Here is a 26,817-nt window from a genome sequence, read left to right as displayed (position 1 = left end):
AATGCAGACTCTGGGGGTGAAATGGGTCCACTGAGGCCAGGCAGAATGGTGAGCCTGGCTCTGAGAGTCCCCAGCCTTACCAGGCCAACAAGGAGAGACAACTCTTGCTTGCTTGCTGATTTGCCTACATGTTGGTCTCTGGCTGAGGATCTTACCCCAGCCTATTCCACCCAGTGGCCTCCTCTGTGCTGTCTCCCTTCCCAAGGCATCTGAGGTGACACAGGTTGGGGAGAAGGGATTTGGGGTGGTGAGCCCAGGACCGTTTAACTCTGTGTCCTTTTTTGAAATTTTTTTTAGTTGCAGTTGGACACAATACTTTTATTTTATTTATGTTTATGTGCTGCTGAGGATCGAACCCAGCAGCTCACATCTCAACCACTGAACCACAATCCTAGCCCCTCAGTGTCTTGACAATAGAGTTAGTTGAAGGACAAAAATTACTCCTGCATACAGAATAATGGCCAATAGAGGGCACAATTGCACCAGAAAATTCCCATCTAGGCTGTGAGCCAGGCTGCTGGGAGATTCTAGTTCCCAGTTGTGTGAACCTAGGAGAGGCACAAACCTTTTTTGTGCTTCCACCATCCAAACTTCATACCACCACAGACCTGATTTGACCTTCAAGGCCCCCTGACTTAATGCTCCTCTCTGGGTTGGGAGAACCTCCCTGACCTTCCTCCCAGAATAATACATTTGACATGGATCCAAACAGTGCCTCCCATCCCCTGTTCTGAGCCATAACGTCCCTGCTTAAAACCAGGAAACAAATCCCTCAGAAGGCTTTCTGCAGGGATCAGTGAAATCATGTATACAAAATGCACCACACAACATCCAGCAATAACAAGGACCAGTAGACTGCATATCCCTTCCTCCTCTAAGAAATCTTCCTAGTTTAGCCTGATTTGAACCAAGCACTCCAACAAATCCCCATTCCCCTGCGAACACAAACCTAAACCTCTTGGGGAGGCTCCCTCCTGGCTGGGCACCCAAGCAAATGGTAGGAAAGAAGGTGTATGTGAAGGAGACAGTATACAATGTCCACAGAAGCAGGAGGAACCCAAGAAAAGGGGGATCAGGGATCATGGAGTAAACAGTTCTGAAGAGGAAGGAGGGTAAGCAGGATGAGTCCTCTTAGGTGTCCAAGGATTTGGGACATTTGGGGGGTCCAGGTATGACAGGAGCACAAGCACAGTTCCCACCCTACCCTAGGATCCCAGGCTTTCCATTTTCTCCACACATTACCTCCTTGTGACAGAACATGCCCCGAGTCCCCACAGTATCTCATACTATCCAGGGCCTTTGCTGAATTCAGACTTTCTCCTGAATTTACTTCTACTTCTGGATCCCAAATTTGTCCCTAGGAGCACCCAGCCACCTGAGACAGAAAACTAGAAGTTGTCACGGTTCCCCCTGCCTAGCTGCTCACATCCAGGCAGCCACAAGATTCGTCTTCACTTTCTAACAGGTGCATCAGCAGAGCCTGATGCACCTGGGACCTCACCTGATCTTGTGACCACTCACTTGCCTCCCAGCCTCCCCCCAGCTCCCTAATAAGCAGCCAGAATCATGCTCCAGGCCCTCAAATTTCATCCTATCATTTTGCTGAAAACCTGTCTGGCATCCTGGCCCGGCCTTCACAGCACTATCCCCAAGCCTCACCCACCAACCCAGCCACACTATCACTGGGGGAACCTGGAGCACTTTCCTCCTCTGAGCTGTTCCCTCCAACTGAAGTGCCTTTCTACCCCAGTGTGAAGGCCATGAACTCCACACCTACGGTCCAGAATCCTCTGCCTGTGTTCACCCACATGAATGGCACCCACTCACCTCACCAGCAGGCGGGGGGCTCCTGTGCGAGGAGGCACTGGAGGAATGCTCAGCTCCACCAAATGTCGCTTGGCAGGCAATGGGGGCAGCACAGGGTCTGGGGCAGCTGCGGATGGGGTGGCAAAGCAGGCAGGCGGAAGGCAGCTCTTGCGGGGTGGGATGGGTGGGGCAGCAGGTGGCATCTCATCCTGCCCAGCTGTGGGCAGTGACTCAGGTGGAGTGGTGGACACGGGCGGTGAACGGAAGACGTGGCGCTTCATGGGCACAGGTCGCGGTGTAGGGCGGGGTGCAGGAGCTGGAGGTGCATGGGCACGGAGCAGGCCAGCCAAGATGCGGCGGCGGTGTCCTGGGAGTAGCATGCCCATGTCCATCAGGCGGGCATCGCTGAGGCCTTGGCACTCAGTGGCCCACACCAGTCCGTGCTGCTCAAAGAGCCCAGTATACTGCTCCAGGTGCAGTGCCCGCAGCCACTCAGCCACTGACAAGGCAGCATCTCCGCCCTCCGCCATGGTTCCTGCCAGCAGAGGCCCAGCCAGGAGGGTTCGAACCAGACCTGGAATAGACAAGCACAGGTCAGAGACATGGTGACCCAGAGCAGTTCCCCTAATCAGCATCCCTCGGTGTTCCTTCATGGCCAATGTCACTCTTTTTCTTTTTTTTTTTTTTTTATATATATATATTTTTTTTAGTTATAGTTGGACACAATACCTTTATTTTATTTATTTATTTTTATGTGGTACTGAGGATCAAACTCAGGGCCTCACACATGCTAGGCAAGTGCTCTACCACTGAGCCACAACCCCAGCCCCCAATGCCACTCTTTCTCTTTTTTAAAAAAATATTTTGTTTTAGTTGTAGTTGGACACAATACCTTTATTTTATTTTATTTTTTATGTGGTGCTGAGGATGGAACCCAGCACTCTGCAGGTACTAGGTGAGCACTCTACCGCTGAGCCACATCCCCAACCCCCCCCGCCCCGCACCAATGCTACTCTTAATCCTCAAAAGACAAGATCCCAAAGGCCAATTCCAAATATTAGAATTCCCAAAGATCAAAATCCCTAAAGTCTAAAATCCCCAAAATTACAATCCCAAAATATTAAAACTGTAAATGTTGAGATTTTAAAAGCCAAAATTCCAAAACCCCCTCATGCCATGGGTTCAAGTTCAATCCTTAAGCAAGGCCAAGTACTGGCAGTTCCCAAACACGTAGGCTTTTCCCTCTACCTAAGTCACCCCCCCATCACCCTGCCCCTGAGGCCTCCTAGCACTCTGACCACATCTTCTTCTCTAGGAAGTCCTCCATCACCTCCAAAGTTGGCATCGCACCCATGCCCATATGCAGCCTGGGCCACTCCTCAAGACTGGCCAATGGCATGTCTGATGCTGTGTAGGGTACCCCCTCCCCAATGCCCTCAGCAAGAGCCAGGCCAGGGACCAAGTCCCTCTAAGGCAAATCCCCAGTTGAGGGCCAAGCCCAGGGGCTTAGCCAACGTGTAGAATTGAAAGGCACCACTGATGGTCCCTCTGCATGCCCAGTGTGGGGACAGAGCCTCACCTCCCTCCACCTCATCTCCAGTGCCCACAGAGGAAGTGGAATGCTCCCGAAGACAAGTCAACCAGATCACACAGCCTCTGGGTTCCTGACCCCCTAAGTCCCCTTTTCCTGCCAAGGAAGGGGAAGGACATTCATTCCCTTTGTTCATTAAATACAGCCTTGCAGGGAGCAGTGGCACACACCTGTAATCCCAGCAGCTTGTGAGGTTGAGTCAGGAGGATCGCAAGTTCAAAGCCAGCCTCAGCAAGGGTGAGGTGCTTAGCAACTCACTGAGACCTTGTCTCTAAATAGAATACAAAATAGGGCTGGAGATGTGGCTCAGTGGTTGAGAGCCCCTCAGTTCAATCCCTGATACCAAAAAAAAAAAAAAGAAGAAGAAGAAGAAGCCTCACACTTGTCAATGGGCACTTGGGTTCCATGTCCCTGCACTCAAGAGCTCCTGGCTTGGTGGAAGTACAGAGATGATTAACAGATCAAAAGTCATCCAATCATCCCCAGACACTAAAGAGGCACACTATGAAATTTGACATTCACCTCTTAAACAAAACCTGACTAAAATAGCAACAGACAAACTCCTTAAATAAAACCCAACACTTTACTTCATGGAAAAGCAACAGAAGAGACCCATTACAGTTTTGGATGAGACCAGAGTATCCACTTCATTATTAGTATTATTATTATTGCTCTAAATGTTCTAGACAACAAAAATAAACAAAGGTATAAAAATTAGGAAGGAAAAAAACTATCATTAATTGAGAATAATATAAACTTTTGAAAGCCCAAGCAGTTCAACTAAGAAAATATTATAAATAAGAATTTAGTTAGAGTTGTGGCTCAGTGGCAGAGCACTTGCCTAGCATGTGTGAGGCCCTGGGTTCGATCCTCAGCACCACATAAAAATAAATAAAATAAAGATATTGTGTCCAACTACAGCTAAAAAAATTAAAAAATAAAAGAATTTAGTTAGATAGGTGAGTTCAAAATCAATATTTCTAAGCAATAACCAGTAGAATTTAGGATAAAATTAGATAGAATTTAGGATAAAAGAACCCATTTACAGTAGGATCACAAAATGTAAAACACCCAAGAATAAACTTCATAATAAATATACATGGTCTGGGGGATAGCTCAGTGATAGGGCACTTGCCTACCACGTGCCAGGCCCTGGGTTCAATCCCAGTAATGGGGGGAAAAGAAATCTCACTGGACACAGTGGTTCATATCTGTAATCCCAACAACTCAGGAGGCTGAGACAAGAGGATTGCCAGCTCAAGGCCAATCTGGACAATTTGGCAAGACTCTGTTCTTTTCTTTTTTTTTTTTTAAAAAAAAATATTTCTTTATTTTTTTAGTTATTGGCAGACACAACATCTTTGTTGGTATGTGGTGCTGAGGATCGAACCCGGGCCGCACGCATGCCAGACGAGCGCGCTACCGCTTGAGCCACATCCCCAGCCCAAGACTCTGTTCTTAACATAAAAATCAAAAGGAGCTGAGGATGCAGCTCAATGATAGAGCATCACTGGGTTGAATCCCAGTACAAAAGGAAGGAAGAAAGGACAGACAGGCTAACACAGTAGGGAAAGAAAGGAGAAATAAACAAGGTCTACGTGAAGAAAAAATGTAGTGTTCTTGAGAGACAAAAAAAGGGAGGAAAAAAGACTAAGACAAATGAGAAGACATAATAAGTTCTGGACAGAAACATCACAAAGGTATTAAGTCTCTTTAATTTATAAATACACACAATTCTACTCAGTGTGTACACAGAAATTCCTTTTAAACTAGACAAATGGATTTGAAAATTCATGTGGAAAAATAAAAAAGCAGGAAGAGCCAGGAAAGCTTTGGAAGCAGGTAGAAATCTGCCCCATCACATATTAAAACATACCACAGAGTCACAATAATTAAAACAGTATATGCTAGCAGCTTGGGAACAAACTGATTAATTAAACAGAACAAAAGCTCAAGAGGAGATGGAAGAACTGGTACACAATGAAAGAAGAATCTCAAACTAGTGGGGGAAAGGGGTTATTAAGTTGTTGGGACAGCTGCAGAGAAATCTAGAAAAAAAACTAAGGTGTTCCCCTCTATGAAGCCCTGTTCTGTTTTTGTTTGCCTCACACCTTACAACTAGATAAGTCACAACTGGATCAAAGATTTCAATATAAAAAAATAAAACCATGGAGGATTGAAAAATCACCTTAGAGCAGGGCATGGTGGTGCACCCCTGTAATCCCAGCAGCTCCAGAGGCTGAGGCAGGAGGATCACGAGTTCAAGGCCAGCCTCAGCAATTTAGTGAGACCCTGTCTTAAAATAAAAAATAAAAAGAGCTGGGGATGTGGCTCAGAGGTTAAGTCCCCCTGGGTTCAATCTCTGGTACCAAAGGGGCGTAAAAAACCCCTTAGGAAAAATCTTTTGGAAAAGATATAAGCCCAGAAGGTATGCAGAGAAGCCTGGAACATTCACCTACTGTCACAGGCCATATAGTGATGCTCCCATCAGTGATGGATCACATAGATGACAAGAGGCCCAGAAGATTATAATGGAGCTGAGAAATTCCTATCACTTCGTGGCATCGTAGCCAAACTATATTCCTCTGGGGTCTGTGGTGACGTCGGTTTAAACAGGCCTCCTGCATTGCCTGTCTTATTATAAAAGTACAGCCCACACATACTTGACAATGATAATAAATGACTATGGTATTGGTTTATGTGTTTACTACTCTCTATTTTTTATTCTTATTTTAGAGTATACTCCTACTTAAAAGAAGTGTATTATAAAACAGAATGCCAGCTCACCTGGCAGCAGGCTCATACATCCTGTGTTTACTGCAAATTTCCTGATGGCATCGAGGCTGCATGGAGTGACTGAACCAGCCCTTCTAGGTCTGAGTTACTATACTCAATGATGTTCACACAATGACAAAATTGCCAATGATGCATTTTTTAGAAATGTATCCCCACTGTTGAGCACTGTGTGACACTGTAGAAAAAAATAAACATTCCAACATGGTGGAGACACCCTATGCAAAGCAAGAGGTAAATGAGGACCTAGAGGACATCTCACATCTTACTCATTTCAAACAAAAATCTAATAGAAAAACGGGCAAAGAATATTGACATCAGGAGAAAGAGAGAAGGCTGGGAGGATAAGAGATGGGCCCCTGGGTAGCAACTTCCTAGGCAGTACAGCACCAACAGCACCTGCAGATATTTCCTAAGAAACTTACAAAAAGGCTATTTTTAAACTAGGACCTGTGTCACTGGGGTCCATGCCTCTCCAAAGAAGGAAAAATCCAGCTAGGTGCCATGGCACACACCTGTAATCCACACCTGTAATCTCAGGAGACTGAGACAGAAGGATTGAAAGTTCAACACCAGCCTCAGCAATGGCAAGATGTTAAACAACTCAGTGAGATCCTGCCTCTAAATAAAATAAAAAATAGGGCTGGGGATGTGGCTCAGTGGTCGAGTGCCCCTGAGTTCAATTCCTGGTATCCAAAAAAAAAAAAAAAAGTAGGAAAAATTCCTGCTTGATATTTTGATTGGACTAAAGGCTGCATGAACACCATGAGGTATTCATGGTATTCATGAGCTATTCATGGTATTCAAGCAGCATTGGGCAGGGGGCTGACTTCCTTAAACCTATATAAAGCCCTAGACAAAAGCCACTCTTGAGCATCCCTCTCTTAGGATCCCTCCCTCTTCAGCAGTTCTGCTTTCTATTACTCTAATAAATCCTGATGCTTTACTCTCACCCTTTGTTGTGCATGGATTTTACTCTTCAAATTCATGAGATAAAAAACCCAAACCCATGCTCTGTGTTACAAAATGACAGAGACAAGCACAGAAAGGAAAATGTAAATGGCTTTAAACATATGACAAGAAACTTAACAAAATACAAACATCAAATATAGTACAATGCTACTTTCCACCTATGAGAATATCAAAGAAAAAAAGTTTAAAAATGCACAGCCCTGGTAATGGGCTGGGGCTACCCCTGCCTGGCTGGTGGCTGTGCCTCTAGGGAAGGCCATGCCACAGTAACTACAAGATCCTGAGCTGGAAAGCCACTGTCCTTTGGCCCAGATACCCTGGGTCAAAGTACAGACACTTATTGTACAGGTTTATGGGAACACATCTGCAATGACGGAGGTAGATAGTTATTGGCTACAGCACTGTGTATAATAACAAAAGACTGGAAATAACCAAAATGTCCAACAATTGTAGAATGGTTAACTAGATTATGGGGCAGTCTTCTGAGAGGCCCTAAAAAGGAGGAAACTCCTTACACATGGGCACAGAATGACCTCCAAGATATGCTGTTAAGTAAAGAAAGAAAAATGCAGGACAGTTTCAAAACATTCTGTTTTTTGTGTGAAATAAACAAAAGGAGAGAGTGGCTCAGCACGCATACACCGCAAAATGTATGAAGAGCCTCTGCAGAGACCCAGGGGGTCCAGCAACACTGTTACCACTCTCCTCAGAGGAGGAAAACAGAGCTGAGAGGACAGGAGGGAACGGAGGCAGATGAGAGCTCATGGGTCTGACGCTTACACAATCCAGATGCCCTTCGGGGTAAAAAGAACACAAGAATATCTCACTTTTGCAAATTCACAAAAATACAGGACCCACATGTCCACATTGTTCAGGCCCCCTCTTTGGATCCTAGAAGGACCCCTGAATGTCAAATTCCACCTTTCCTGGAAATCTGCCTCTGACAGGAGGAACACTTTTCACTTTACTTAGTCTATCACCTAAATTTTGAACTCTCTGAATTTTAAAAATAAGAATAAGAATATAATGGATACTTGGGAGAGTCAAAGGAAGTTATAAACACAAACATTCCATGTTCTTGGATACAGTGGCTCCTAAAATTATAAAGACATCAGTTCTCCCGGGGTTAAGCTATAACTTGAATATAATTTCCCAGCTGAAATTACCAAATGGAATTGGTTTAGACCAACAGGTTCTAAAGTTCATATAAATTAATATTAAAGATTTATTGTTAAGTGGAAAAGTAAGGTGCAGGACAGAGTTATATAACAACTGAGTTTAAAAAAGAAATATATACATGTGTACACACACACACACAAACACACACAAATATATAATAGAATACTCTGGATAGATACACAAGAAACTGGCTTTGGGGAGAGAACTGACAGTTGGGAAGTCAGGAGACACTACACCCTTCTATATTTTTAAAATTTTGTACCATTTAAAAACTAAACAAGCAAAGTTTTAAAAAGATAATGTGATAATCATCAATAAAGCCTGGGAATGAAAAAGAAACCAAAACTCACCAGGCAAGGAGGGAAATCAAGTCAGCTTATGCTTCCCAGTCTAGCCTGCTGGAGCCTGCCCTGTCCCTCCTCTCAGAACCCTGGAGGAGGCTCTTAGCAAGCCCTCAGGGCCTCATCTTCTGCCTGCAATACTGGTTCTCAAAATGGAAAGTCCCAGCCTCCCCAGCTCAGGGTTTGGGCTTAGCCTGAGAACTTAGCCCAGCTCCATCCTCCCAGTTCCTCACTCACCCGCTGGCCTGCCAAGGACGCCTGGTCCTCCCAGAAGCCACAGCTATTCCAAAGGGCTCCTCATGGTGGCCTGATGTGGAAGCTGCAAGGACAGAGATGGGGGAGAAAGTCCATGAGGCGAGGCCACTTGGAGCAGCCAGAATGCCAAGGAGGAGGAAGAGGAGAAGAGACAAAGGGGAGAGTGATGAGGAAAAGCAAAGAAAGGGGAAGAAAGCAGAAGTGGGAAAGAGGTGGAGGAAGAAGAAGAAAAGGAAAAGAGAAGGGTCCAGGGAAGCTGGAAGCCAAGCAATGGAGGCTGGACCAGAAGAAGGCCTCCAGGGACGAGGAAGGCAGCCAGACAGACCTCCTGGAGGTGGGGGCTGCACAGGTGTGAAGGGGAGTCAGCACTTCCACTCTCCACGACCCTAGGACCAGTGGCTGGGTTGCATGTGGGGGCTAGCTGGCAAAGAGACTGCCCCCCCAGGAGGTCACCAAGAAGGGACAGATGCAGCTCCTTGGCTAAGGGAGTCTCTCCCAACTTGGCTGTGGCCTCTCGGGAGAGGTGGAGCCCAGGATGCAGGGCCCTCTCCACTAAGTCTGAGGACCACAATATGTGCTGAGGGCAGAGGTGGGGCAACTGAGGCAGGGCCTGAGACCCCAGGGCCATGCTCAGAAACTTGGGGGGGAGGTGAGGAAAATGGGCCAAAAAAGGGGGTTTTCAAGGGAGGAGAAAGAACAGGCCAATCCTCTCAGCAGGCCATGACTCCTACTGCCCAGGCAGCACAGGCTCTGTGGGGCTGGAGAGAGTGGGGCGCAGTGGAATGGACAGGTCTCCCTCCCCTGGCCTGGAGTCAAGTCAGGTCTCCTGCCATAAGAGCACGGTTAGCCAAAAAACTCCTATGTTCTGCAAAATGGCTTTGGCAGGCATTCCTGACCATTTTACAGTTTACTAATAGGTATTTATCTTATGTAGACCCTACAATTATCATTGCTTAGGAAACGGTAAAAACAGGTATGTGCTTCTAAGTAGGTACTTTAAAAACAAATTTTAAGAAACCGGTACTTTAGATGAAACTTGGCAAAAATGGCAGTGTTACTCAAAAGTCAAAAAGAGAAGACAAACACTGCTTATTATGCCAGACACCTAAGCACTTTACATCAACTCAACATCACTGCAACCTATCAGGTACATTTGATTATTAGTCTACTTAAAAAAAAAAAAAAAAAAAAAAAACACTAAGGCACAGGGAGGTTAAGTAACTTGCTTAAAGTCACAACGCTGGGAAGAAGCAGTTTGAGTATAGTCTAGACCTGCCCTGTCCAGTACAGTAGCCAGCAGCAGCCACAGATGGCTTGATTTTTTTTTAATATTTATTTTTTTAGTTGTACTTGTACACAACGCCTTTATTTATTTATTTTTACATGGTGCTGAGGATCAAACCCAGGGCCTTGCATGTGCTAGGCAAGCACTCTACCGCTGAGCCACAATCCCAGCCCCATAGATGACTTTTGAATACTTGAAATGTAGCCCCCCAAAATGAGATGTACTGAATTTTGAAGACTCGGTACAAAAAGAAGGTAAAATAGCTCAAATTTTCCTATTGATTATATGATAAATGATAATATTATGATTTAGATTTAAACTGTTAATAACATTAACTGCACATGGTTTCTAATTCTTCTCACCCTACCCCACCCAAGCCCCCAGTGCAGGGGATCAGCTCAGGGCCTTGCACATGCTCGGCTACTGAGCTACACTTGCGGCCCTGGCATCTTTTTCTTTTAATGTGCCTATTAGCAAATTTCCTTTGCACTTGTGGCTTGCACTGTATCTCCATTGGGCAGCACAGTTCTCAACTCCTAATCACTCAGCTCACTGCTTCTCAAAAGTGATAGCAAACATGAAGGAGGACCTGTTACAGGCCAGGCACCTGACTGAGATGTAACACACGTGGACTGATGATGGTCCCAGCCACCTTACCGGACTGGTCAAGGGAGACAGGAAACCACCCTCTCCCTGAAAAGAGCCTGGCCCCCACCGGGCCTCTCTCAAGTTCCTATTCGTTCACTAAAGGGCAAAAGCCAAGGTCAGAGACGTGAGGTCTCACACTGACACCCCTTTATGACTTCCCCATTCAAGGAGCTAGAAGCATGAACCGGGTGCCTCTAGAAACTTTGGGCCAGAAGGGATCAAACACCACCAGCCCATGAGATCAGCCAGGGGGTCCTCACCAGGCTGGGGTCAGGGGCAGCTCCCTGGAGAGGGAAGCTCCTGGAAACAAGAAGAGTGGAGCACCGCTCTGCAGAGGCTGGGCCTCTGCAGGCCCAGTCAGCAATACTGTCCTCTCTCTATTGAAAACTGTGATATTTTATAATGTTGCTCATCATGTATTTTTGGCATAAATTTTGATTTTTTTAAATGGCATTAAAATATCTTATACCAGGTGTGATGGCACATGCCTGTAATCCCAGCAACTTGGGACAATGAGGCAGGAGGATCACAAGTTCAAGGCCAGCCTCAGCAATTTAGTAAGGTCCTTGAGCAACTTAGTGAGACCCTGTCTAAAAATGAAAAATGTGAAGGGGTGTGGATGTGGCTCAGTGGTAAAGCACCCCTGAGTTCAATCCCAGTACTAAAAAGAAAAAAAAGAAGATATACCTGGATGATCAGAGGTCTTTAGTCCCCCCTTAAATTTTACACCTCAATTACTCTGTCCTCACCCTGGCCCTGGTTTAGGAATTGAAACTATGCTGCTATGACAAGACCTAGAGAGTCATTGCCCCAGGGAGGCAGGGTCAGGGCAGAGGCAAATGTCTTCCTGCAGCAAGGGCACAGCCACAGCTGGGGGGCTTTTCTCCCCCACCCAAGGGCCCAGGCCTCCTCTCTCGCTTGGCTCATCTCCCTCTGCCATCGCTGGCTGTGCTGGCTATGGCCAGGGTCCCAACCCTGCTAAAGTTCTGCCAGATCCCTGTGTTCTCAGGAGCTCATCAGCTGTCATTCTACCTGGTCCAGCCCTGACTATAACGGAAGAAGAAACAAACACCCACAGGGAGGAAGTGACTTGCTCAAATTCTCAGTGACATACCCCAAGTCCCAGGCAGGCTGGGCTGGCCCCCTCCACAACTCTCTCCATGTCACTTCCTATACCAGATGCTGGCCTGGCTTATGGGGGCCCCTAAAACTGTCAGCTGATAATGAGTAAATAAACCACACCCTCCCTCCTCAGAGCACTGGCTCCGGGCCATCTCTTGCAGAAAGTCCTCCTTGACTGCCCCTTGGTTTCCTAGGCCTCTGTACAGCCATACAGCTCAGCACTGTTTCTGTTTTCTTTGGTTGCTCTCTTTGCAGGGATCCACCTCCATCCAAACAATGTGGCCTGGGGTATTCTAAGAGTCTGTACCTCTTCTTGTTTCCCCTGCTCTCCACAGTGGAGTCCAGCACCTGGATGGCTCATAAGGGCACCCAATCCCAGTTCAGAAGTAAGAAACGGTCATCTGGAATCTCTAATCCTTGCCAGACAGTCCTTCTTCATGTCTTGCTTGAGTCCCTCTTGTTGGAGTCAAAGCTTTAACCCTTCTGGCAACCACTTCAACACCAAAAGCAGAGTTTAAATTTCAGAGCCCCACTTCTGTCCCAGCTTGACATCTCCCTCTCAGCACTCCTACCCACCACTGATGGATGGCACCATTTTGGTAGCCCAGTAAGAATGACAACCATACCCCAGCTTCTTGTATCTCCTAAGTGCCACTGTGTGCCCAGCCTCTGCAGACTCCCACCTTCCTCTCATTCATCCTTGTAACCATCCCAAGACCTGGGATTTGTGTGTGTGTGTGTGTGTGTGTATGTGTGTGTGTGTATGTGTGTGGTGCTGGGGATTGAACCCAGGGCCTTTTGCATGCAAGCAAGCACTCTACCAACTGAGCTCTATCCCCAGCCCTAAGACTTAGGATTTTTACCCCCTTTCACACCATGTGGTGGAAACTTACCCAGGTTACTTGTTGGAGCCCACAGAGCCTTCAGAGGATATGGCTGCCTCTGTCTTGTAGAGTCAGGGAGGCTTCCTGAGGGATCCTGTTCCAGGCAAAGGGAACTGAATGTGAGAGGCCCAAGGACAGGAAAGGACCTGGATAACCCGAAGTTCAGAGCGTTCTGCAGGACAGGAAGAGAGGACACCAAGAGAAGCTACGGCAGGCTGCTGACCCATGCGGTTGTGTCCCTCTCTGAGGCGTCCCTCAGCCTCTTTGCATTCTGCTTCGCATGAATGAGTCATCCTTGGTCAGGGCACAGGGCAGCTTTAAAGGTCCTAACTCCTTCCACACTCAGTTCTGAAGTCCTCCAGGCCAGAACATCTCCCCAGACTGAATCTCCAGGGCCCCCTCTGCACAGAGCTCCACTCTGAGTTCAAAGAAAGATCCAACCCTCCAGGGGACAGGAGGCTGAGGTCTCAGCTCACTCACCCACCTCCTCCTTCTCTGCATGGCCAGCCCTTTGCCCCTTGCCCCAGGCTTCCCAGCACGAGCAGGTGGGCAGGAACCTGAGTATACAGACCTCAAGAAACCCCTCGGAGCTGTCTACACAGGAACCAAAAACATACATAGTCACACCCCACAAGTACCACAAACCCATACTTTGCACTGCCTCCAGGGCACACACCTCCTACCTACCCGACAGCCACACAGTACAACCACCTGCCCCACCACACTACACCACACAGCCTTCAGACCTCCGGCTCTCCACCAACAATCCCACTGTGCACAACTGCCCTGGAGCCCAACATGCTCCAGACCCTGGACATGCCCTAGACCCCAACGTCTAGCCCTCCCCAGCCCAGTCACCAGGGTGATACCTACAGGCAGGGTCACCCTCCTGGACATCTACCAACCGCTTGGACGCTTGGGACTCCACTAGCTCAGGCTAATGCGGGCAAGCCTTGGAGACACTTCCTGTAGATATGAGGAACTAGGTGGGGGTTGGGTTCCCAGCCCCAAAGGGTGCAGAAGTGACCCCCGCCCCTGCAAAAAACAGCTCTTGGGCTGGGTTTGTGGCTCAGTGTAGAGTACTCACCTCGCACATGTGAAGTCCTGGGTTCAATCCTCAGCACCACATAAAAATAAATAAATAAAGGTATTGTGTCCAACTACAACTAAAAATATTAAAAAAAAAAAAGCTCTCTCAGCACCGGCACCTGCCTCCTGCAAGACAGCAAGTGCAACTCCCAAATGGTTAGTCAGCTGGCCCTTGGGCCAAGAGACCTGTTTTCTATCTCTCAGGGATAGATGGCCACTGCTACAAGTCCCGAGAAGACACACCAGGGCTCCTGCCCTGCTCCTGCCTGTGTCTCTGCCCTGTTAACCTTCCTAGCACCAGGAGAGTCCCGTCCCATCTGCAGTACGGCCTGTCTGGAGTCCCTGAAGCATAGGAGGCTGATGGCAAGTGTCCCCAGGGTCCAGGTAAATGAAGAGCTGCCTCAGCTACCTAGCGGGAAGCTGGGGGTCTGTGGGCAAGTCCCCGGGCTCCAGGATTCAGGCACCCCTACCCAGTATGCAGAGCAAGTCTGGACTCCAGTCCCAGCTCCACCACTTCTTGCCTGAAGCCCTGGGAAAATCATGTGATATTCCAAGCCTTGGTTTCCCTCTCCACAAAATGAAGCGTTCAGTCCCTGCCCAGCACCCAGACAACCATGACGCGTCACCACATGTGTATTGGAGGCTACACTTGCTCATCTTCTGCTCACTTCTCTGCTGCTAAAGCAGTCACTTCCTGTCCCTAATCCCAAGGCCTTGGCCAGTGCTGACCAGAATAGCCCATGGCACTGGACTTACAACCAGAATCTAGTTGGGACCCCCAGCATCCTGAGGTTTTCAGTTACCCCCGACACCAATGACTACCTCACTCACCTCCAGCCATGTCCCTCTGCACCCATCATTCCAGACCAGACACCCACTGCCTGCTGGACCTCTGCCTGCCATGCCCAAGACACCACAACCTCCCATCCCAAACCAAACACACCTGCTCTTTGGCACCCTGCTCTGAAAGAAGCGCTTTCAACACAGGTGGGGCCCTTAAACAAATTAGATAGAGAAGGCTCTTCCTCCACGAACCCTGCACTAGGGCATACAGCCCAGCAAGCAGAAGAAAGGCTGGGTTTCAGATCTTCTTCTCCAGCCATCACCTCCACCCATCCCCCAGTACCCTTTGGCAGTGCACAACACACATTCACAGAGTGTGGATGAGAGACATGATTTTTTTCAAATTTTAATAATATTATTTATTTATTTATTTTGGTACCAAGGGATTGAACCTAGGGGCATCCAACCACTGAGTCACATCCCCATCCCTTTTTATTTTTTTATTTTAAGACAAAGTCTCATTAAGTTGTTTAAGGTTTCACTAAATTTCTGAGGCTGGCTTTGAACTTGCAATCACATCCCTAAGGGTGTGCCCAATGAGACAAGATATTTTAGCAACCTTCTTATGGCAGCCCCACCAGCATCACCCTGATAAAATGATAAACCACAGTTTTATTAATGACTGAGAGACACTAAAGATTAAGGGACAATGGACTGCCCAGGTCGTAATTTCATGCCTAATGTTAACTTTCGACCCATCTTGAAAGATTTTCTACAAGTTTGATGTCTGTATTGTTTGAAGTTTTTACAACTGTGTATCACTTTTATAATCAGAAGGAAAAAAGAGAAATGCATTTAAGTAACTAACACTGAGTTTCTTGCAGTTTGTTCCCTAACACTATCATTATACAGTAGCTTCATTTTAAATAAAGCATGCAATAGATTACTAAGAGAAATATAAACAAAATTGCTGGTATGCTGGGTCATCTAGACTGGAGAATGAGAGACAGAGACCCACAGCCCCCTCCCCAACCTACACTCCTGAGGATCTCACACACTGCTAATCAAATAAGGTCCCCCCGGTCTTCCCCAGGCCCAAGAGGCCAGAGGCAGAGTGCAGCCTCCAACTTCCAAACCAGAAATGCACTGAGGCCCATCAGTAAACCCAAGGCTCCCTGGTCCCCATGGTTTGTCTTCCAGACAGCATCTGACTCCACCCCAGCCCTGACACTCACCCTTCGGCTCCCTCATGGCTCAGTGCCCTTGGAGTAGAGGGTCAGGTAGGAAGCAAGCTATGACTCCAAAGTCCCTCACTTTAAAAAAAAAAAAAAAAAAAAAAAAAAATGAAGCTGAAGGTAAAAAGGATTTGATTTTAGGCCTCATGAAAGTCTGCCACATACTAATCCCTCTCCTCCTGTCATATACCCTTCCCCAGATGGGCCACTCAGGACCACTCCCCTCTCCCAACTCATTCCTCTATGGCATGTTTTGTCACACCTCTCCCTGTCACCTTTTATAACAAGCCTCTGCTGGTTTATTTTTGCAGTGCAGGGGGTGAAACCCAGGGCCTGTGGTAAGCACTGGCCACTGACAGCTACACCAGTCCTTGGCCTAGCTCGCCTGGACCCTGACCCCTTGTTCCTGCCTCCTGCTTTTCCCTACCCACAGCCAGCCTGCCCTCAAGTCCACGAGGTGAACCTGATATGGAAAAGGTCCTGCCCCAACCCACATCCACATTCTCTGCCCCACCTCTTCATCCTTCAGGGCCGGCTCAGGCCCTTCCCACCCATGACCCACACCTGCGCTCCTGCCAAAAGCACAACAGGGCACTGGCCTGGCCCATGACCCTCAGTCACTAACATGGTCTCCTGGGGCTTGGGACTTCTTCCCAGGGCACCTCTCACACCACAGAGTGTGTGTGCTGAGCCGAGGCAGGCCTGAGGTGCCACCGGGTGACTCCAGGAAGCCCTCTGCTGTGACCGCTACCCGTGGGGAGATAGGAGGGGCTATCAGCACTGTAAATGAGGCAGAAACAGGAAGACAGCAGAAGGATGGGAACACAGGGCTGACCACAGAATCACTGGTGGCAGGAGCAGACAGGAGGGTCACCACTGCTCTTCTTGCCAGGTCCCTTGGCATACACTGGAGTGGCCCCGGGCCAGCATGGCATTGACGGTAGAGAGAAGAATTGATCAGAAACCAGAGGCTCCTGCTTGCTCAGGAGGACTTGGTGGGCTCCTCTGCACCCCAGAACTGTGGCCCAGGGGAACAGGGACCCAGACCTGCCCCTCCCTAGGTGGCCCCTAGGAGAATGGAGAAGCCGGAAGATAAGTGGGCCCCTCGCTGCTGTCACCTGAAAGGGGAAGCTGCTGTGTTGGGGGGTGGGGGTGGCTAGACTGGCAGGGGAAGGGGCTGTGACTGGAAGGGAGGAGGGAGATGGGAAACCATTCCCACAGGCTGTGGCCTCTGATTTCCTGTGTGACCTCAGCTTTCCCCAATATACAGCCAGCAAGACAGGAGGACTCCCCGACTCAGCCTTCTTCTCCAAGCCCTGTCCAGCAGAGCCACAGTGGGGCATCCTAACCTGCTCCCCTGGTCAGCCTTCCCTGCTCAGAGCACTGTGAGGCCACACTATTCAGTGGCTACTATCTGCCAAGTACTGTATCCACAGCCACCACACCACACACATCGATAAAGTGGGTGGTTTTAGACCACTTTACAGATGAGTAAACTGAGTCTCAGAGGTTGCTCAAGGCCACACAGGGGCCAGAATCTGAATCAAGGACTGCCTGGATCCTTTCTCCACCCCATCTCCTCAGAAAGACACAGAGACACACAGGGCCCAGGAAGGGGACAGGGAAGGCAGGTAGAAGAGAGAGAGCAAGTGTAGGCTAAGAAAGAACTTGAAGTCTAACCTAAGATGCTCATTGTTACTGTCTAGATGAGAGGAAGCCATGATAGGCAGTAGAGTGCTTCCTGGACAGAGTGCGCAGCCACAGACGGTGAGACAGGGGAATCCACATAACTTCTCTGAGCCTGAGTTTACACATCTGTGTAATAGATCATGAGAGCTTTGTCTTGCATGCTAGAAAGGAATAAATTTAAGCCTTCAAAACAGATCCACAGCTGACCAGCTCTCACTCCTTTGGAGTAAAAGCTCCATCTGGCACACAGCCTCCTGGCCCTGTGCGGTCTGTCCCTACTGGTTCCCACCTGCTTGTTCTGGATGCTACTCCAATACCACATACTGCATGGGCTCCTGCCTCAGGCCAGGCGCTGGAGCTCCCTGGGCCTGGAATGCTCTTGGACAGACATTGGCACAAATCCTTGCCACACTTTTTCAGGCACCTTCACAAATGCTATGCCTTCCCTGATCAATGGACCTATAAAAGCACCTCTAAAAGTCTCTCTCTCCTCTCCCTGTTTCATTCTTCAGCATCTCATTTATTACTACCAGACATCACTTTATATATTTGTTAATGTCAACCTCCTCAGCCAGGAGGCACAGGCCTTGTTTTATGCATAGCTGTATCCCTAGGAGCTGGAGCAGTCTTCCAAAATATGCTCAATAACTATAGATGAAATACACTGACGGAAATCTACGAAGGCCTGGCTTGCAGCGGGTGCTCAATATGTGACATCTGTCAGTATTTTCAGCCTTTGTTCCTCTCCCTCCTGAATCCCCCTCCTCCTCTGCCTCACATCCTTCCCCAAAAAGCCTCAGAGCTGCTGTGGGCAACAGGGGCTGGGCACACACACAGAGGTGGACAGGGCTGGGCAGGGGCTGCAGAAGGTGGACCTGAGAGGCATTCTATCTGGGGCTGAGCCCAGCTCACCCTGGTGAGATAGACAGGTGAGGGTACTGGTCAAGATCTATGGCAAAGTTCAGACTGGAGGGATAGAGTCAAAGATTTGACTCTGAGGCTCTTTTGACTCTGTGGCTGGGCTTATCCCTTCTTTTGACCTCTGGTGCTGCCCCAGCCACTTCCTGTTGCGCTGGCCCAATAAACACTTCTGGGGAGCCCCCCAACACAGAGGGAAGTGCTGACTCTCAGGACACCCCACCCTCCCATGCATCTCTGAACAGTTCCCTAGAGCAGGTCAGAACCACAACAGGCTCTCAGGAGTCTCTGAAACCAACCACCACCCACTAGTCAAGTGCTGCCTCTCCCCTGCTTGCCTAATTTTCTGTGGCTCCCCATTGCCAGTTGGGGTTCAGTGGGCCCCCACCCACTGGCTTCTGCTTCTTATCCCTCATCTCTGGCCTTATTCCCTCCACTCCCAACATCAGCACTACCTCCCATCAGGCCTTCGCTTATAACCATTCCATCTGTCTAGAACCTTAGAACATCTTTTTCTACCTCACCCTGTCAGATCAAGTGCCACCTGCTCCAGGAAGCAGTTCTGACTCCATGACAGCTCTGATCACACCACTGGTCAGTGTGACTCTATCTGTCACATATTGTCTCTCACCCCCAACTCTGACAGGACCATGATCTTATTCCCATGTCCCAAAGATGACACACAATGAATAGCTATTGACTGAAAGGATACTCCCCAATTTTACACATGGAGAGCAAGTAGCCCAGATCATCCTGCAAGTCAGCAACCCAAGTGTGGCTGAAGTCCAGCCTCTAGCCTCTCAGCACCATGCCCCCATCCTGCTCGGGCCCACCAGCTACAGCTCTACCCTCCTGCTGTCCCGTCCAGCCCTGCTTTCCCTCTGGCACTTTGTAACCCCCAACCATCCATTCTTCCCACATTAAGAACCACCACTTCCAATCCTCCACATTTCCAGAAGGAAAAGTAAGTCCCAGAGAGGGCAAAAGCTTAACTGGGCCACACAGCAAGTCAGGAATAGGACCAGGCCTGAGCTTGGAATAACTAGTAGGCAGATGGTCCTCAGATGACTTCAGAGATAATGGAGCAAACCAGTATCTCTTATCCAGTAACCTGCCCCTCCAAGTGGGCTAAGCCAGTTTGGCCCTGAGAAATGTGGGTTTTCAGGCCACCAGCAGTAGAGGCAGGTCAGTGTCCTGATTCACATTTCTGGAACAGACACTCCCTGGCTTAGCATGTCCATCTGTAGAACTAAGGAAAAAGGAAGAAGCAGGAGGAAGAGCCCCAACCCGAATGGGGAGTTAGAACTTCAACTGACATTCCAATACCCTTTCACCGAGCAAGGGACACTCCACCCCAAGCTGTCTTATCTTTTGGAAATAATATCAGTCCCCAGCCCTGACCCCAGAGGAAAGGGTCCCTCTCTCCCCACCAGGCCCATGATGGCCTCTAAAAACAAACTTGCATTTTAAAAGCTGCCAAACCACACAGCAGCCAGCTAGAGGTCACCCCTAAAGAGAACCAAGGCTCATAGGCTGAAAGCCTCATCCAATTCACATCAAGGGGTGCAGGGTGCAGGGTTGGGCTCCAGCCACCCTAACCACTGGGGCATCAACTGCTGAGCCCACCTCACAGAGTCCCCACCAGAGGGAAGTGGCCTGGAAGGGGCTAAGAAGCAAGCCCCAGCAAGGAGCTCACCCAGCCAGGGAGTCTCCCAGGAAGCACTCCTGTGCCTAAGGCCCTTTGAGCACAGGACCAGACAGCACTGGGAAGAGCTGGGGGAAGCATCCTGAACCACCCCAAGGCCCTCAGCCAAGACCCAGGCACCCTAAGGCAGGATAGTGCTTCCCCTTGGGCTCCCTGCACAGATTTCTGCCAACCACCTCTCTTCGTAAGTGTTCTTAAGCCTGACTAAAGCTTCAAGGCCTGACCTGGGTTGCTGAGCCACATCTCATGCTGGCTTTTATGCCCGCAGTATGATGCTGACCTTGCTCTGTGACCCAGCCAGTCACCACCTTCTCTCCCTGGGTCTCCATTCAACCTGACCTGGTGTCCATGGGGACAGCCCCACTACTCCCAGTCAATGCAGAGGGGGCCCCTGCCTCCAAACACAGCTGTCTCTTCTGCTCCCACCCTGTCCTTGTGGCTTGCTCCTCAGATTTCTGGAAAGGGAGGCAGCAGGGTGTGTATGCTGGGGGTGGTGTGGGCAGAAAGCACATAGAGGCTGGAGGCCAGTGGGGCTTCTTTTCACCCAGCAGCCTGCAAAACTCTCTGATCCTCGGTTGAACACCAGATTGTCTACAGAGTGGCATGAGGCTCAGCCTCAACGCAGGGTGATCCACCCCAACTCCAAGCTGTGCAGGCTCTTGGAACTTGGGACCTTCAGAAATTCAGAAGCTGAGAATGACAGACATAGCAAAACCCTAGAATCCTTGAAATCTCTGATGATTAGAATCTCGGAATCTTAACATCCTGGCAGCCAGTGTGGAGCAGAAAAGGAGAAAAGGAGGGAGAAAAGGCGGGAGCAGAGAGGAAAGAGAAACTCTCCTCTACCTCTACTTTCACCTCCCACCTGTCCAGTTTGGTTGGTTTCTGCCCTGTGCTGTCCACATCTGGGGCTGGTGAGCCTGGAATATCCCAGGAGCCACTTCACCCTGCCCTCCCTGAAGCTCAGGGAAGTTGAACTTAGCTAGAAGCCACAGACAGACCCTGAGTTCCTAACTCCAGGCCCCTCGTGCTATGGTGGGAGGAGAGTAAGGGACACACAGAGGTGGGCCAGGAGGGACGCTGGCTAGGGACACCCATGGATCTGAAGACCAATGTGCAGTGGCAACTCAGCACTGCTATTGTCCCATCAGGAGCTCCCACACAGGCGTGATCAGAGGAACTTGGGCCAGACCAGGCCAGGATCCTCCAGGGTCTCTGGGCAGCTAAGATTCCAGGTATGACCCCTGGTCCCTGGCCTGGGATGATGACAGAGGAATGGTCATAAGAGGTCTCCCCTTCTTGATCTTACCTTTGCCCTCATAACATTGAAGACAATGATAAGGAGGAAGACTCTACCATATCCCTCCATGGGGGACTCTGACCCTTTAAGCCCTCCTTGGACCCCTCTGGTCCTGAGCATCACAATCCTGATCACAGGTGGGCTCTGCATCTTGGCCTCTTGGCTCTAGGAATATTTCCTAGGTTTGGTCAGTCACTGACTCCCTACTATGGCAGATCCCAGGCACCTTAGGAGGAACTGGTTCTGGGTTTGGTCAGGAAGAAAGATTGGCTTCTGTTGCAAGTCAATGTGGGAAGTGTCTGAGGAAGCTCAGGGCTTCAAGGGGTCCAACCAGGCCCCAGGCAGGGGGTTGAGTACATCTTAGAGCCCCCCCCCAGCCCCCACCAACTTGGGTTCCTGTCCCAGTCCTCTGTTTTCTTGGATCACTGCTAGTAAGTCACTTACCTTCTACTGACCTCAGTCTCTTCATCCAAAAACCACTGTATTACCAAAAGTCAGGTTGGACCAAACAGTACAAGAGCAGAAATCAGTCTTCCAGAAGGTGCCCTGGGCTCCTGGGGACTCCGGATTCAACAGTAATTAGTCCAGTCTGCAAGCAGGAAACCCTTGATGGGATCCTGGCTCCACAACTGGGCACCAGTGTATCACCTGAACAGGTGGCACTCTATTCTCTGCCTGTGACTCCAACTGGGAGTCCCCAGGCTGGGACTAGGTTTGACTCTCCTCTGTCTGCAATGCCTCCCCAAGCTCAGGGTTCCCACTGAAGCAAAAGAAATTCAAATGCCCCGTAGATGGTCCTGGGCAAATCACTTAACTTCTCTGGAACCAGTTTCCTTATCTATAAAATGGGAGTGGTGTTTACCCCATCAAATTATTGTTAAGGAAATCAGTATGCAAAATTCCTAGCACACTGCCTGGCACAGCTTCCAAGAAGCAATAGTTATGCTATTATAACTATAATTAAATAATTTACTTCTACTAAACTAAATCACAATGTTATTGAACTGGTTACTTAAGTCCATATCCCCTCTCAGCCACTCTTGACTATCCCAATGATGCAGGGCAAATGTCCTAATTTTTTTTTTTTTTTTTACTTTCAGTAATGGGGATTGAACTCAGAGGTGCTTTACTTTACCATAGAGCAACATCCCCAGCACATTTTTTATTTTGAGACAGGGTCATGCTAAATTACCTGGGCTGGCCTTGAACTTGCAACCCTCCTGCCTCGGTCTCCCAAGTCGCTGGGATTATAGGCATGCACTACGGTGCCTGGCCAGATATACTAATTATGGGAGACAAGCTTGTCCTTCCTGAACTATCACCTAAAAGATGAGAGACATTGCACAGGAAGACTGTGCAAAGATGAACCAAGCATTGTAGCCCCAGACTCTCCCAGACACCTGGCATCATCTGCCTCTTTGAGCTAGGACTGTCTTCCCCAGAGTCATTATTGGAATGTACAGGTCTGGGGGTCTGCCCAGGGGTGAACTTAGATGGACAAGATGTCTTCTTTGACCAGAGCTGGAGGACCCTAGTGTTGAAACAGGGGCAGGCCCTGAGCTTCATGGGGAGTACACATTGGAGGCAGATGTCTGGGTCCCTCATATCCTTATGTTGTTCAGACCTACGTGGCCACTCTCAGTGAAGAATCCCTCTCCTCAGTAAAACATGAAACCTCCCTCTGTATAGGGCTGTGGAGGGAGCTGAGACCAGAAGATGGGGTGCAAGGAGCTGCCCAAGGGATGGATGCTACTTCTGAAGGAGGGCCCAGGGCTGCCTGATTGGGGACACACTTGGCTCAAAGTGACACTGGCCATCACCCAGGGAAAGTCCCTCACTGAGCAAGACCCTGGCTCCAGGGGTGACAGTAGCCTGGGAGAGGGGAAATCAGGCTAAAGGAGGCAAGGAATTGCCTGAGTCTTGATCTTGTCACTACCCTAATCCACTGTTACTAAGGCCATTACTCTGCCTCACTCTGCCTCAGTTTCCTGATCTGTAAAACAGCACCTAATCTCTCTGGTTGTGGGCAGGATAGAAATGGTTAATATACATAAAAGTAGTTGGGTATGGTGGTGCACACCTGTAATCCTAGTAAGTTGAGAGGCTGATGCAGGAGGATCTCAAGTTTGAGGCCAGCCTGGATAACTCAGTGAGACCCTGTCTCAAATAAAATGTAAAAGGGCTGAGGATGTAGCTCAGTGGTAGAACACCCCTGGGTTTAGTCCCAGAACTGTATAAATGCACATGTGTGTATGTATATGCATATCTATATACACACAGACATGAAGATGCCTACAACACTATATGCATGTTTGCCAACATAGTACTCACTAATGTAAATACTAAACTCTTTCAGGCTCAGTGTCTTCCTCTTTGATTCTCCTCTTAAGCAGTGATAGCCTGCCCGTACCTGGAAGATTCTCAGAGAAAGTTTCCCTCTCTACTTCCCTTTCCCCAGACTAGGAGTCTACTTGTCCTGATACTTCCTGCCCCCTGCCCAGGCTTCCTGTGTGATCCTGGTCTGATCTCAGAGCCCTTAATTCTGTGTCATCATCTACAAAAGAAGCTTCTGAGCCAAGCGGTGTCTAAGTGCTCATGGCTGTATTTGCCATAGGGCGCCTCTCCCCAATCCCTCATCCCTCCTTTCTTTCCCATTTCCAACTGATACCCTACTGCTTCCCCCATGGTTCACAGAACCCTTGAAAACCTAAAACAAGGTAGAAAGAACCCTTGAAAACCTAAAACAGGGTGGGCAAGAAGCACCAGCCTTCAAGCAGCTCAGAACCCAGTCCAGGCCCCCAAGGGTTAAGACCCAGAGAGAGGGGCGGGGGCCAGGGTCAGTACTGGACGCTGGACAGACGGGCCTGGAGCCCAGGGCCTGCCTCCCCTCCCCCTCCCCTGGGAACACAGGCCACTTGTTTGGGCATTGGCGGCTGCTTTGAGCTTAGCCAAGGGAGAGTGGAGTGGGAAGGGGAGAGGCCCAGGAGGGTGATGGGGACTCCCCTCCCTCTAGCCAGTGCCCTAGGCCTGGTCCACCACTGGCCCCAGTACTCTGCAGCCCTCCTGAACTGACCACTTTTCCTGGGTTCCTTCTTTCCTTCACTCAAATGCTCAATGCTGGGGGCAGGATTTATTTTCAGATAGACCATATTTTTGCCCCAGCACAGTCTCTCTTTGGGACATGAAGCCAGGGATTACCACCCCATCATGCAGATGGAGAAATGAAGGATCTGAGAAGCATGGGGTCTTGCCAGACAGTGCTTGGTGGTGCCCTGGGACTTCAGGTCCCAAGTCCCAGTTAGTCCCATGGCGCTGCAGTACCTTATTCCACAGAGCTCCAGGAAGACCCTTCCTAACTTGTACTATTAGAGAGGACTGAAAGACTGGGCTGGAAAGAGTGAGCAGCCCATTTCTGAAAACTAAAGTCCCAAATAACCTGGGATATGGATAGAGAGAAAACTTCTGGAGGGTGTGGGGAGGACATGCAATCTGCACAAAAGGTTGATTCTTGATGTGTGGAGAAAAATAACTAGAGCCCAGATGGTGAAAGGTAAGGCTGGGACTGAGGGAGGAGACTGAATGCCCAAATAAAGCCTGGGGGCAATGAGGGACATTGGACCTCTGCCCTCCTCTACCACACACACTATAGTTGTCAGTACTCTGCCTGGGACACCTCCCTCCTATACTTCTCCAGTGAGCAAATGGCCAATGGGGAGGCAGGGTCCCTAGGCTAGGGTCTAGACAATCCCCAGTGACCCATGGAATATAAGGATGAGTTCTCTGTACACCCCTCCCCTGTCACCCCTTGCAACCAAACCCATCTCCATGCCATTTTTCAAACACACCATCCAGGTTCCTGCCTCTGCACAGCTATGCCCTCACCTGAAGGCCCGTTGACCTCACTAATTGCCACTGACCTGCCAAGGCCCATTCCAGTCATCTCCTCCTCCCTGGGCCTGTACCTGTCCATACCTGTCTTCATGGCTCCACTAGATTCCTTCTACTCTATAATGATCTTGCTGGGAGGTCTCCCCCAGCTTGAGTGCTCTTGGCTCTTGAAGGACAGGTATCATGAGTGCCTCAGTCTGGGACCCTGAGACTGTAGGCATTCAAATACTTTCCTAAACATCCCTCCCTTGTCTGCCCCTGAAGCCCTCCCCCGCCCCACAGTGTGGCTCCCAGAGAGAAGGCTCCCTAGAACATGAGATTTGGGTGAGTGCATGTAGTAGAAGCCATCTCTGATGGCTCCTGATTAGAGTTCCCCAGCACCAAAAACTACTCCTGGAGACCTGGGACCAATTACCCACCCTGTGTCCCCAGGTCATACTCCAAGCCTGTGCTCTACAGGCCCAACCACCTACTTCCGGCTTGACCCCATTCAGTGAACACAGCCCTCCTTTTTCCAGCAATTGGGCCAGGTAAGCTCTTGGGAGGCCATGCCCCCATTTACCGGCCGAGAATTAAGGTGCAGACACCGGAAGTAGCCTGCCCCAGGTCTAAGGCTCTGGGTCAAACGGTTCTGCAGAAAGGTTAAGGGTCTCTGCAGCCAACGGGGTGGGAGCTTTCATTTTACAGATAAGAAAATCAAGACTCCCGAGGGCGAGCTGGCTCCGGAGCCTGGGAGCCTTCATGCTGAGGGGCTGAGGGCTGGAAGCTCGGTGTCTGCCCGTTCTGACCCAACAGTTCATCCTTAGCAGCGACCCCCACCCCATCCCACTCCCGGCCTAAAGCAAAGCAGACGAGATAACCCCGGGAAGTGGGAGCCCAGCGCTGGGTGGCCGCGCGGCTCGGCGTTCCCTTCCGAGGTATGGGAAACTGCAGACACACCAGGAGAGGGGACTGCGGACCGGGGGCCAAGGAAGTCAGAAGCACTGACCTGTGAAGTGTCCACGCGGGGACCTGAAGTCCCGGGGCCGCTACTGACTCCAGCTGCCACCGCCAACTCGCGGCGGCCGGCCGGTCGCGCCCACCCCGCGGGGCGCTTCCGCCCGCCCCACGTGACGCCCCGGGGAGCGGGGAGCGGAGAAGGGGCAGGGACCCGGCCCCGCCCCGCCCCGCCCCCAGCCTAGTAGCGATCCTTGAGTCCGCGGGGTTGGCCCGCCTAGCAGACCTGTGGGTCTGATTCTCTCTCCTCCCTTCTTGCTGCTGGCAAGTCCTCGGGTCTCCTAAGGCCAAGTCTGCCTCAACACACACCCCCCCCCCTCCGCCCCGCACAAAGGCAA

General features: G+C 49.7%; 1 protein-coding gene across 8 annotated transcripts in view; it reads right to left on the bottom strand.

The window, feature by feature from the left end:
- Arap1 (ArfGAP with RhoGAP domain, ankyrin repeat and PH domain 1) overlaps window positions 1-26,543 on the bottom strand; it is a 63,518-nt gene extending 36,975 nt beyond the window's left edge. For 3 of the 8 annotated variants that reach the window (XM_076846679.2, XM_076846680.2, XM_076846686.2), the window contains exons 1-3: window positions 13,750-13,803; window positions 12,886-12,970; window positions 1,828-2,380 (exon numbers count right to left, since the gene is read on the bottom strand). In XM_076846679.2, the coding sequence (XP_076702794.2) occupies window positions 1,828-2,380; window positions 12,886-12,970; window positions 13,750-13,773 (662 nt within the window). In that variant the 5' untranslated portion in view covers window positions 13,774-13,803. Of the gene's footprint in view, window positions 1-1,827; window positions 2,381-8,919; window positions 9,002-12,299; window positions 12,350-12,885; window positions 13,049-13,749; window positions 13,804-26,471 lie in introns of those variants that run through there. The other 5 variants (XM_076846682.2, XM_076846683.2, XM_076846687.2 and 2 more) reach the window with 5 other exon arrangements.
- Window positions 26,544-26,817: the final 274 nt, after the last annotated feature.

This window comes from Callospermophilus lateralis, chromosome 2, assembly GCF_048772815.1.
Source record: "Callospermophilus lateralis isolate mCalLat2 chromosome 2, mCalLat2.hap1, whole genome shotgun sequence".
Lineage (NCBI taxonomy): Eukaryota > Metazoa > Chordata > Mammalia > Rodentia > Sciuridae > Callospermophilus > Callospermophilus lateralis.
Note: the sequence above shows the minus strand (reverse complement) of the source record. Positions and strands in the feature narration are given on the sequence as shown.